The sequence below is a fragment of the Dermacentor variabilis genome, chromosome 1 (assembly GCF_050947875.1).
Source record: "Dermacentor variabilis isolate Ectoservices chromosome 1, ASM5094787v1, whole genome shotgun sequence".
NCBI lineage: Eukaryota > Metazoa > Arthropoda > Arachnida > Ixodida > Ixodidae > Dermacentor > Dermacentor variabilis.
Window position 1 is genome coordinate 263812456 of NC_134568.1, and position 13336 is coordinate 263825791.

Genomic DNA, 13336 nt, shown 5'->3' on the forward strand with positions numbered 1-13336 from the left:
CGCTGCTTCGAAATGAGCCATGCAGTTAATCTTTTGGAAAGCGGTAAAGTATCTCGTACACCGTTTCTCCGTCTTAGAGAAGCAGAAAACGAGGATCCGATAACGACATAAGGAAGTAGCTGCTTTGTTGCCTGCTAGTTGCCATCGTTAAGCGTGAAGGACGAGGTCTCGAGGCATAACTCTTCCAAATCGGGTTTCTTTCCAGGAAAGAAATCAGTGTTCGTGGATTCCTTCTGCTCGTCGATGCCGCTGATGCAAGCGAACAGCTCTGGAAACTGCTCGACGAGGCGCTTTGTCTTCTTGAGGTGAGCTGCTCTCTCTCCTCTGGCTTCTTTAACGACTCGTTTCGTGGCTCTTCGTTCTATTGCTTGTAGATCCTTCTTCAAAACTCAGATGTTTACTGCCCTTCCTACTTTCGTTTTCCAGTTAATGTTACTCTCGGTGGAAAGCGACCACTAAAAAGGGACACTAAAGAGGGACACTAATTCAGTTTACGATGATAAAGTATTCTTTCAATAGTCTGGTTTCGTTTATTTAGAGAAAATAAAGGCTGAACTTTCAAGTTATGAATTTCGCGCCGAAACCATTGCGCTGGTACGTCAGTGTGAGGTCATTGGTTTCAAAGTATTTTCTCGTATTTGGGCCGTTGTGGCGCAGTAAGCGTTCTCGGAATTTCCTAACTTGGAGTGTTCGGCTCGTCCGGAATACAGTATGGTCCATCTTTGCCAATAAAACGTTCACTAGGCCCGAGCGAACGGCGTCAAAATTCATGACGTCACGGCTAGCTGGTGCGGGAACTTCATGGCGGTGTGGCCACCTGTCTTTCGTTTTGGCGTCTTTTCTGCTTAACAAGCATCTTCTCACGTTAAGAGCGCCTTTTTTTATTTACATAGAAAGGTAATTTACTAATACAGCTTGACTAAGTTTTCTTTTTAATGTCCCATAAACAACGATCATAATGCCGTAATAAACAATCTATGGCTTATGTATAGGCACATCAGTAATAAATGCCAAATACGCCTTAAATGCTTTTCTGTATGTGCACAAAAGTGCGTTTCATTAACCGTGAGCAATCGTTAAGAAGAACTTTTAATGCGTACAAATTCTAACAAGAAGTGTGCGACACTACGTTTTTTTCTGAATATATTGTATGCAGCAACCGCCGCCGTAGCCCGGTGGCGTTACGCTGCATGCTGTGCTCGAAGTCGTGGTTTCGATCTCGGCCGCGGTGGCTATTTCGATGGGGGCGAAGTGCAAACACGCTCGTGTACTTAAATTTGGGAGCACGTTAAAAAAGAAGCCCAGGTGGTCCAAATCAATCTGGAGCCCGCCACTACGACATCCGTCTTAATGAGATCGTGGTTTTGGCACGTAAAACCCCGGAACTTCAATAATTAACATTATATCGTATGCAGCCATTCGTGTGGCTGGTTACTCATATGTCATTAGGACCGAATTGTCAATGTCATGTGATCCGTGTCCTTCCTGTGCAGCTCAGGAGAGCGTCATTGCGAGATCACTGGCCTTGTTCTCAACACCTCGCTCAAACGAGGTGTTGAAAATAAGTTCTCAGCACACAAAATAACTTGACTAGTATCCGTTGTTCATACTCACGTAGTTGCTAGCGAGCGAGCTTGGCGGTACTGAGGAAAACGACACTTTCTTGATTTACTTGTCCTTGCTCTTTCAGGCAAACATCAACAACGCGATCGACATCGTAGTTGTGGTGAATGCCCATGGTCCTCTGGAAGTCAAGGGACTCCTGTCTCAAACAAGAGCTAAGGTATAATGACGTTCTTGGTGCTCGCGGAAAGGATATATATCACCGAGATTAACAGGAAGGTTAAATGTAGGATGGATAGATAGATAGATAGATAGATAGATAGATAGATAGATAGATAGATAGATAGATAGATAGATAGATAGATAGATAGATAGATAGATAGATAGATAGATAGATAGATAGATAGATAGATAGATAGATAGATAGATAGATAGATAGATAGATAGATAGATAGATAGATAGATAGATAGATAGATAGATAGATAGATAGATAGATAGATAGATAGATAGATAAAAGAGCGAGGTACTCAGTCATAAGTTCCTTGCTGACACAGATCTAGGACAAGAAATTCTTAGATCGGAGTCAAGGAAATTGAATAACCTTATCATCTACAGCGTATTCTTCCTTTATTTTTGGGCCAGCTTTAGTGTTTAGATCAGGTTGCTGCTTCTGTGTGTCTTTACTTTTGCCACAGTGCCCTTCTCACGCCTTCTAGTCTTAAAGCGTGGCAGCGGTGCTCTCCGTTGCACTGTCAGCATAAATTCAAGTTCGTACAAGTCGAAAACCACTCCAGTCCGTTGTTCCGTATTCGTGTTCAGCTGCATTTAGAAGAGTAGCCTAATTCAGACTCAAACAGGTACAGTTGGGACAACTGATCCATACTGAGAAACTGGCTACACAGTGATTGATCTCGGAACTTTCATACAATTACGTGGAACAGGCGTTCTGGCTAGGTATCATTCTGCTTGCGTTTCAATTTATACTTATGGTCCATCAGTGACTCCTACCGTGGGCGTCACTGGTTCGGTACACCTTTCTTTCCAGGCAGGGATGAAGGCAGCAGCTGCCGTGAACGATCGCAAATGCACGGTGGCAAAGGACCACCTTCGGGTTTTATGGTTTCTAGGGCTTCCTTGTCACAGGGCGGGGTAATTGCGCCAGTTTGAGCTGCGCAAACCAGTCTAAAGCAAGACGCGCGGATTGTGAAGGTGTGCCTGGTTATTAGCGCATAATGCAACATAAGCAGCCTGTCTCCAACCAACGGAGACCATACCAAAGCGCACATTTGCTCTAGAAATCCGGCTCTTAAATCTCATCGATGAGATCTGACTAACTTATTCATTCGACCTACCCTTATTAAGCGCAAGAATTCCGTCCTTAACAGCTCAGGAAGAGTCGACGGTGATGCTTCGTCTTCTTTCCAGATTGTCCCAGTGACATCTCAAGAAAAGTTGCTGGAGTTCGTGGACAGAGACAACCTGCTTCCAGAATTTGGGGGAACCTACGCTTATGATCACCAAGAGTGGATGAGCTTCCGAAAGGTAAACCTGCCCTGGTTCGAAAGAAAAAGGGTTCGATAGAAAAGGAATAAGTTTAGGGGCAACTCCGGCGATTTTTCTATCTCCACTGATCTTAATAAAAATTTGGTTACACGTTCTCTTTCGCACGCTGATTACCTGTGCCAAACGATATGACTGCAAGTCATTTAGTTTTCCTGAAGATGAATTTCAAAGTGTGGGTGCGTGTTCCTGACTCATGCCCACGAATGTATAACGTTTTACTGGTCACGATGTGTTTGTGACGTCAGAGTCTATACCACCAATTCGTCCAGAAACGACGAAGCTGGCCTATTTTTCCACGAGACAACGGCCGACAATCATCGTTTCGACAAACGTGATGACCGGTGCTTCTCTTCATCTTGCCGTAGCACAAGGCGTGTTGAGCTTGGGGCTCGCCAGCTGCCTCGCGCGGTCCGTCAGCGTTCCTTCAGCGCTCATATCGTCGCTGAAATCGCCGCTATCTTGTTCGAAAGAGCTGGAAAAGCTCCCCGTGTAGTCAGAAGACATCGTCAGCTTCTCTGTTTTGGCGTTAGCACCACGTGTACTGTCTGTTTACATTACGGTGGCGCAGGATCTGACGTCAACGACTCATCGTAGACGTCACACGAAGCAGCGCTACCCGTTTCGGTTCCGGTACCTCGTTTATTGGTTATTTAAAATTGTTGATGAGTTTCTAAGCAAATTCAACCAGCCTACCGGTGATAGGACTGTAAGTGTCATTTGAACATGACAATATTCTAATGTGGTTAAAAAAAGCGCCGGAGTTTCCCTTCAAGAGTCGGCATATTCAGGTAAAACTGTTGCAGTAATGTCAGCATGATTTAGCATTCTGAGATTTTTTTATTTCTTTATTTTCTACCAATTTATATTAACGCCATTTCTTCTATTTACATGCCCCGATTATAATCCCCCACACAGGCATCGTTATCTTATTATTCAAGTTAAGCGACGTCATTGGACATACGTACAGTGCCTTTTTAACCGGCAGCATTGTGTTTGTGCGTGCGTGCGTGCGCGTTCACGCCATAAACGAAAAGCAAAAGTGCGATGTTGCAAGAATGCACATTTCATCAGAGTGCTTTAAGGTACGCTTCTCCATATCGCCTGCTTCTGATCATAGTATCGTGTTCGTGAGTACTCCGCGTAATGAGGTCACCATCGATACTTTTCACCATTCTACTTGATTGTAGCATACGCGTAGACTTGTTGCTCTCACTAAGCTTTCTCCACGCGCAACCACACACAATCACGCGCGCACGTATTATAGGGTAACGTGGACTTTGCGACCAACAGCCAGTATGTCTTGCAGCAGCCCAAAACCCGATGCCTGTCTCTTCGCAGTTCCTGGAGCCGTTTGTGTCCGGCTGTCGGCTGTCCGGGCGGCAACTAGTCTCCGTGATGCAAGAGCTGCGAACGAGTCGGGTGCCACCATCGTCAGCGCTGGCGCTGCAGCTGATCGACGCCCAGAAGCGGCACATCCAGGACACTTTCCGGGATGAGCAGCTACGCCACCTGCAGGAAGAAGGGGACACCATTCTGCAGGAGCTGCAAGCGTACCGTGCCCGGTCGCCTCACAATCTCGACTACCGGTACGCACCCTGACGAAGTCCGCGCAAGAGAGCCCCTGCACGTTCTTGATTCTGGGTTGCGTACGTTAGTGATACTTGCAGTTATACACTGTCGCTCCAAGACTCCTGGGAGGCTATTGATTCCATTTCATTTAATTTTTATTGACCATTAATCATCCAAGACATTACATAAAAGAACAGGAAGGGGGGAGGGAGGGGAGAGAAACAATAAAAGCTCCACAAAGCACAGAAGAACACGTAAGTAAAAATCATTATAACAACTGCAGGTGGCTTGTTTTGATTCGGCTGTGATTAATGAACGTGTGATCAAGTCTCGTATCGTATGCCTGCCATTCACATTGTGCCTAAGCACCTTTATTCTTGAATGTTACTGTGAAAGCTATTTTGCATTTCGTTGTTTAGAACACAAGCCGGCGGATGCAGGGAGCTGAGTGTGTAGAAGCGCAGAGAAGGGTTTCAAATCCAACACATGGACGGTGTCACTTTGAACAGCATTCTAAGCATGTGTACAGATTTGCACGTGTACATATTTGCATTAAATAAAATAAGTTTTTTTTTCTTTTGGCTTTGTCCTACACTTTACGTTCGCCTGAAAAAAGAAAACGGGTTTCATGATTATTATGGGGATACCTCTTTGGCAGCAAATTCACATTAGCAGTATATAATAGAAAAGTTGAAGATGGTGTGCTTGAAAATTTGTTCCTGCAAACATGATGATTGCACCATAATTTTCACCTCTTCCCACTCTAATGTTGTGCCTCCTTTACGATGCTATAAATGTGGCTGCTTGGGTCCACCGTATGTTAGAACAATGGTGACGTAACAAACCAATTTTACATCGAGAGGATCTTAGGCCTCACAATTATTTCAGGAATTGAAGCGATTGTGCAGAACGAAGGTATGTTTAAACGAAAACTAGACACGAGCACGAAAAGTAACACGAGAACGGTAACAGTGCCGACTGAAAACATTTACAGACTTTTTTAGTATGGAATGAGTGGCTTGAAAGAAACACGACGATCATGTGCCGGAAATCATGAACCTTCGGGCATTTAAGATTGGCACCTGATTGGCCAGCTGATACGCTGAACGCGTTCTCGATGGTAGGCGCCCGACCAATCGCAAATAGCCTTTTTACAAGTTTTTAAACCCCCGACAGAGGTTGCCGCAGTCGTTTGAGGAACGTGTACTGGGTCTCGCATGAACTTCTTGGTGATCCAGAGACTGAGGGACGCAGTTATCAGCGCACTCTCGAATAGCGCATAGCTAGGAGTGCTGTAGAAGCCTCAAGAACAGATCGAGGAGCCCGATTTTTATTAGTCATATTATAAGAAGCCAACAAACACTGACACCAAGGAGAACATATGAGAAATTACTTGTGCTTAATAAATGAACTAAAGAAACGATAAATTAATGGAAATCAAAGTGAATGAAAAAACAACTTGCCGCAGGTGGGGAACGATCCCACAACCTTCGCGGTCGTCCCGCGTATATCGATGTTTTTTCCTGTTTTTCATCCACTTGATTTCCATTAATTTATTGTTTATTTATTTCATTTATTAAGCACAAGTAATTTCTCCTATGTTGTCCTTGGTGTCAGTGTTCGTTGGCTTCTTATCAAAGGACAGATCTTGTCACTCGTGGACTGTCTTTCCATCTTTTGGCAGAGGCTGTCCGAACATATTTAAAGCTCCAGTCTCTGGTATACGTTGGGCAAGAGTGAAACTAAGGCATTGTACATCGCGGTCGTCCCGTGTATATCGATCTTTTTTTCCTTGTTTAATAACTAAAGCTCTGGCACTAATCAAAGTAAGGAAATCCTAGCGCTTCAATACAGCTGCAATATGGAACTGGAAACTCGCCTCTGGTTAACCTCCCTGCCCCCCCCTCTCTCTCTCTCTATCTCTCTCTCTCTACAGTATGGAACAACATCCCCAACCATTTCGTGATTTCGCAGTACTTCATTTTTGTTATTTTCCCTTTTCACGCTTTGAACCAAATGCCTGAAATATCGGGGGATTATGACAGTTCATCTGTTCGAGTGCGCTAGCTACGAATAGCGACTGGGCGGGTTTGGAAGCTTCCTTTTGGCAATGCGAGGAGCGAGAATCTTCAACGTTATCGCTCACGCTGCGGAATATTTCGAAGTTCTATTTTCAATTATTTTCACACGCTCTCAGAAAGTATTTCTACAACTAAATACTTTCAATGATTACACCATTAGGACGTCCTCTTGGCGTTTCGCAAGACTCTAGTGGAGACCTTTTAGGTGTCTCATCGAATAATTCACAAAGGTAACAAGTCAGTATATCTGCGTAAGCGTACAAGAGAGCCCGCTAAGAAAATAAGGAAAGAAAAAGAAATTGCGTGCAACATAAACCGTGTGGCTTGACACTACACATTGTGCTGCTCATAGATGTACACATTGTGCTGCTCATAGATGTCTCGGTGAATAGACGTAAAGTTGGGCTATAGGTTGTTCGCATTAACCCCAACTTATCCTGCCTTTGCTTGAATCAAAGGACCCCAGGTCGTCGGTATTCAGAGCCCACAGCTACAGCGCCTGTCATGGGCAGCTGTAGACTTAGTGTTGCAAAACGACCTTGAATAAAGCGGCGACAGCTTCTTTGTTCCGCTAGTTGATTCCTTGATAGTCTTTTGCTTACTTCTTCAACGTTATCTGCTTAAAACGAGATCGACGCACAGCCATTTGCGTACTGCCAGTATTTTCCAGCCTGGAGTGCACTCTTTTGTCGGAGCGCAAGGTTGTTGTTATTGTCACCGTCGTCATTTGAGGGCGAGTCATAATCCTTTATCATTATCTTCAATCTTTAGGGATGCCTTGGAGAAGAGTGGTCTCCTGTACAACGAGCTAAAGCGCGCCATGGCGAAGCTGACCAAGCTCGCGGACAAGAGGCTTCAGCGTCTCCAAGAATGCATGCTCGTGAGGACCTTCGAAGAAGAATCTAGTCAAGTGAGTTGATAACGCCTTTTGTTTTCCTACGCCGCTTTTCAAATTGTCGTCGGCAGTAGGTGTCGACCTCCTTCACCGCAAGACGAAGCGAAAACTTGCGCAATATCAAGTGGAGTAGGATATTTTCTAGCCACGCCAGCCCCGATTAAGAACACTGCGGTTTCTGCCAACTTAACGATTAGGGTTGTAGGATAAGTCCCAGTCAGGTATACACGGTATTAATACAGTTATTAGAACGCGTCCCCTGCGTCGCCTGGTCGAGTACGGGTCCGCGTTCGTGAAAGGCTGTGTCAGAGTGATGCGTGACTTCCGCCTGGGTCGCTTGGCGCTCAGGCATGTCGGGTGACACATATAATGGCCCAGACCTGTACTTGCCTCGTTACAAACTTACCCAGTAAGGAACTCTTCCGGAATTACGCCATGCGATTGGGTGACGGCGTCATGGCTTTGGCTTATACGTTGTTTAGTCCCTGAACACAATGTAGATTGGAGCTAGCTAGCACACTTCCTTAAAGGGACACTAAAGCGAAACAGTAAATCAGTTTAGACTAATGAAGCATTGTTTGAGAACCCTTCAGGCAGTCATATAAAAACAAATAGTTTGATTATTAGGTGAGAAAATGAAGGTCCAAGTATCAGTATTCGAATTTCGCGCCGGTACGTCAGCGTGACGTCAGGGCCTCCAAAGTATGTTTTCGCATTTGGGCCGTGTTGGCTGAATAAATGTTCCCGAAACTTGCCACGTTTAATGTTTGGTTCCTTTGGAACGCAATGTAGTCAATCTGTACCGCTATATATAATTAGTAGGCCCAAGAAGATTCCATCAAAATCCAAGACGTCACAGCCCCCAGGTGCGCGAACTTAAGTAGGCCTCGCCACCCGTATTTCGTTCTTGCGCTTTGTCTGGCTTACCAAACGTCTTATCGTTGTAAGGGTTGTGTTTTTGGTGTTGTAGAACGGTAATTTACTGATGCAGAAGAAATCATTTTTCACTTTAATGTCCCTTTAAGCAAAGTGTCTACGGGCAGCTCGATATGAAAGCGGACGCAGAGACTTGGTTCTGGTGTGTGTTCTGGCCTGCGGCTAACGCCACTGGAAAGTAAACGTAGTTGCTGGTCTAGGATGTAGTGGCGTAACGAGAACAAATACTATTTACGCTTTTTTCATTAATGCGTAACAGATCGAAGAGTGTTGCGATGCCATTTTACTGCACTGAGCTCTGGTACGGCGTTCGACACATTCACAGAGGGAAATGTAGACCCTCTGCATTCCTCAACTAATGTTCCCTTCTTAGACCATTCTAGCAAATAATGCACTGCCTTTCGTTATTAATCACCACCGGCGCAAGCATCATGCTTGAACATGCTTAGTAAGTTCATTTTACAGAAACCAAAATCGCTCGCCGCGTTACTTGCTTCCAAGAGCATTGGAGCTGTGCCGAACCCAAACCGTGCATCACGCATGGAAGCCCTGCTAAGTTCTCACTTTACAGCCGCCGGCCGTTGACGATCGGTCTGGCCGCTGCCGCCGTTGTTTTGCGATCTGACACTGGCTGCGAGCGCGCTGACGCGACGACAACAGATGCCGCTGGTCGCGACTACTGTTTCAAGTGTGGGACCGCGGCTGTCGCGATGTTCACAGGGCTCAGTCTATACGTCCCAACAGGTGAGACGACGTGTCCCTTCGCAAGCGACTGCGGCTTTCTTTTTGGCCGTGTTTCACGTTTCGCATCGCCTGTCTTTTCAGTCGCACAGGCTGGCTGGCGTCACAGAGAGGCGCGAGGAGGTTCGCACGCCATTGGCGAATGCCCCTTGTAGCGCTAACGTCGCAAATTTTCATACATTGGCGGGCGCGACTTCGGCACTGTCACCAAAGTTGCCTTGTCAGCTGTTTCATGACACAGCTGCCCATCTCGTGTCATGACGTATAAATCACTTCCAGACACATTTCAAATCGCTATTTGGGGTGCCAGAGGCTATACTGGTTTAGCACGTAAAGGCTATACTAGTTCAGCGCGTAAAAAAAAAAAGAAAGTCGCAGTTTCGCCAGAAAGGCGAAACTGCGATAGCAAATTAGTAAGCAGTTGCATCGACAGTTGCATCGATTGCGATAGCAAATTAGTAGACAGTTATACGAAGTAAGGATAGTAGTTTTATCGGCCGTGTAAACATGGAAACATTCGCTTACTAACTGAATTAACAAGCACGGTGTCAGCGCACAGAGGCAAAGATGAACACATCACACTCGATGACCGCTGACACTCGCTGTCAGAACGCTCGCGTGCGCAAGCGCTGCAACTGCAGCGAGCGAAGTGCGGTCTATAGACGAGAAAACCATGGCCAGGCGGCGCTGCTGCGCCTCCCCCAATGTGGAAACGCCAAGCAGCGCGGTCGCGTCGTGGCGTAGTCTCCGCTTTGTTTACATTGTGCCGTTCGCGCTTTTCTTCGCTGCTCGTTCTCACGGCGCTCCGTTTTCGACGGCGGCAGATCGCCTGCTTGTGCAACAGCGATGCAAAGATTGCCGTGCGGTTTCAAGAAGGTTGCCGACGCCGACAGCTTTTTTTCGTGGCGGCAACCTCACGATAGGGGAGCGTCTGCTTCCGAACGTGTACGGCGTTGAACAAATTGTGGACGGTGATGTGAGAGTGAAAGCCAAGTGCGTGTCACAGGTGTCCGACAAGATCGTATATGACGTCGAGTTAGAGGTACGCACCATGTTCAGAAATTTAGCCACTTTTATTTCAACTGCAACATAAGTCACACTGGCAGCAGGAACTTCTGTTGTCATACTACTCGATGACTGCAGATCCATTGGGCTGCTTCTTGATGGTTCCGTCACTTTACAAATGCATGTTCTGGAGTCTGTTTCACACGTGTCTTGCTGCTGCTCAAGAGCTGCGTCGCTGCAGTACGAAAGCACATGTCCCGGTGGTGCTGACTGCTGAGAAGACTGTTGTGATTGCCATTGGTCTGTTTGGCGCCACTTCCATCTGCATCGCCTATAATTTAAATTAAAATTAAATTATGGGGTTTTACGTGCCAAAACCACTTTCTGATTATGAGGCACGCCGTAGTGGAGGACTCCGGAAATTTCGACCACCTGGGGTTCTTTAACATGCACCTAAATCTAAGCACACGGGTGTTTTCGCATTTCGCCCCCATCGAAATGCGGCCCGCATATAAATGAAACAGTATGTGTGCCTATTTTTTGTGGGGATTAACTTACTCCCAATAATATGTTTGCAAAGGTAACGTTCCTGTGATTGTGTGCATATATTATTCTACAAGAGTGGTACCACTACAAGTTATGATACTTGCACACTTAGATACTAAGAAAGCATGCAGGCAAACAACGAAAATAACGCGCACGACTCGAGCTGCTGCTTTCCGATCTGCCGCTTCCCGACGCACGCGACGACCGCGGCTTGCATTAAATACGGTCTGCTACCACACAAAAGTAGCGCGCGGCCCCTTTCGTTACCTGCACAACTAGTAATGTAAGTTGCAGCGTTTGGAAAAGGGAAATAATTATCTTGAGCTCGTCCATGCCGATCGCGAGTGAAGGCACAGTGCAATCAAATAAATTCGGGGGTTCTAAGTGCCAAAACCATGCCAGAACCACGAAATCATTATGAGGCCCGCTGTAATGGGGAGTCTCGGGGATAATTTTAACCTCGGGGGGTTCTTCAACGTGCACAAAAATCAAAGCACACGGTAACAAGGGTGTTCTTGCATTTTGCCCCTTTCGAAATGCGGCCGCCGTGGCTGGGAATCGAGCACGCGTCGTCGAGCTTAGCGGCGCAACACGCATGCATTTACCGCTAACAAACGGCGGATGCCACCACAATTCAACAACGCGACACGCCTAAACAAACGGCCGTGCACTAAAAACAGGCATATGACTATTCCGCTTTCAAGATATTACACGCGAATGCGAAAGTATGAGGCTTACTTGACTCGGCGCACTGCAGCTATCCATGCTTGTCTGTCCTTCTCGTACCACTTCCCAGGAAATCTGTAGAACTTCACGGGCGACGTACGACCTTTCGTGTCTTCGAGGCTGCTGTGGCAATCAACAACACAGCAGTATTGCGTGCCACCTTTCCTGGCTGATGAGGTCGCACTCGGCATCGCAAAAACCACGCGCACGAGCGCTCCCGCCGTACAGAACACGGGCGCGCGCCAGCGCAGCGACGACCCTCGAAACTTCCATCGGTCCGCTAGGGGAGCATTCGGCGCTGGTGCTGGGCGGCCAAACTTTAGGTTGCCTCGTCTATCGCTTGAACACAAACAGCAGCGAGAAAACAGCACGCACAAAGGTATGAAGCGTCTGCAGATCGCTTTCTAGAAAAAGTACGCACATGCTGGCGGAGTAGAGGCCCCTCTCCCCTCCCTCCCGCTCTTGCTACCCACTTTCCCCCTTCTCGCGCGCGAGACTGAGCCTCGATCGTCAGTTCCCCCTTGCGCCCGGTCGCGAAATATGCATTTGATGCCGGACCCCAACGCCACCGCCCCTCCCTCCCCTCCCTCTTTCCCCGGCCTTTCGCGCGACGGAAGACGGCGCGTTTGCTGTCCACCTTCTTCCCTCGCGCGCGCCAGATTAAGCTGCGATCGTCGGCTCCCCTCGCCTGCTTTTACTCGCACATACAGGATACGGTGCACGGCGACGGTGTTATCGCCCTTGGATATTGTACAGGACGTCACGGCGACGGCGACGGCATAAATGCGCCTGGAGTGTCCATATAATTGCTATCGCAATAATCGCACAACGACCAAGCGTACGTTGTAGCAACGAACTTCCACGCTGAGGACAAAGAAAGTCTTCTTCACGTTTCCAAAATAAATCGCAGCCGGAAAAGCGAGAACAGGGGCAAAAAAATAGACGGGCAGAGGAAGAGCCGCTTTGCTGAAGGAATCGGCGTAACGACGCTCCGGCAGCCTGGCCGGTGCCGCGCGTTCTTTTTATGCACGCGCGGCATGTCCGAGGTTGGGCTGGAAGCAGAAAGGAAATCGACCGAGAGGGCGGTTGCTGACATCATGCTGGTGCGTTGCTGTGTTGCGTAAGCGAAACCACCGCCAAATTATGCCACCGGCGCGCGCGCGTGCACGCTCGCATAGTGGTGGTGTTCGCTTCGATGAGCCCATTGTTTAAGGGGCCCGGCTGGCAGCGTGGGCTGGTTGTGGTCTCCCTTGGTACAAAACCCAAAAGGGCTGCCGCGCTTCTCCGGTGAATCCGGGCTAATGGATCGCTCCGACGGGGGATGCTGAGAGTCACGTGATCTCTCTGCAGCTCCGAGAGAGTCACGTGGGTGGTGGCCGTTCGCTCGCGCCGATTTCTCCATTGTCTCGAGAACGCTTGCCCGACCTCGTTCGTTGGTCGGCCCCAGCGGGGCGCAGTCGCTTTTTAGCGCCCGCTCCTGTCTTGTCGGGCCTTCGGGGAGCTTCCTCAGCGGCTCTGTTGCTTCACGCTCCCCAGCCGCCGTGCCCTCTAGTGTTGCGGCCAGCCGCTCCTGGAATGTGTGCTCACCCGCCGCCTCCCGGCGGCTCGGTGGGAGGCCCGGCGCGCCACAACGCGGCGCGGCCGCGGTGCCAGTCATGAGTCCACCATCGGCGACTTTGTACCTCCGATGAGCTAACACACGCAATCGTA

General features: G+C 47.9%; 1 protein-coding gene across 5 annotated transcripts in view; it reads left to right on the forward strand.

The window, feature by feature from the left end:
* Window positions 1-13336, forward strand: part of LOC142563788 (uncharacterized) — a 702312-nt gene that overhangs the window by 552002 nt on the left and 136974 nt on the right. For all 5 annotated transcript variants that reach the window (XM_075674427.1, XM_075674407.1, XM_075674415.1 and 2 more), the window contains 5 exons: window positions 206-305; window positions 1691-1783; window positions 2990-3106; window positions 4466-4713; window positions 7549-7687. In XM_075674427.1, coding sequence (XP_075530542.1) covers window positions 206-305; window positions 1691-1783; window positions 2990-3106; window positions 4466-4713; window positions 7549-7687 — 697 coding nt within the window. The remainder of the gene's footprint in view (window positions 1-205; window positions 306-1690; window positions 1784-2989; window positions 3107-4465; window positions 4714-7548; window positions 7688-13336) is intronic.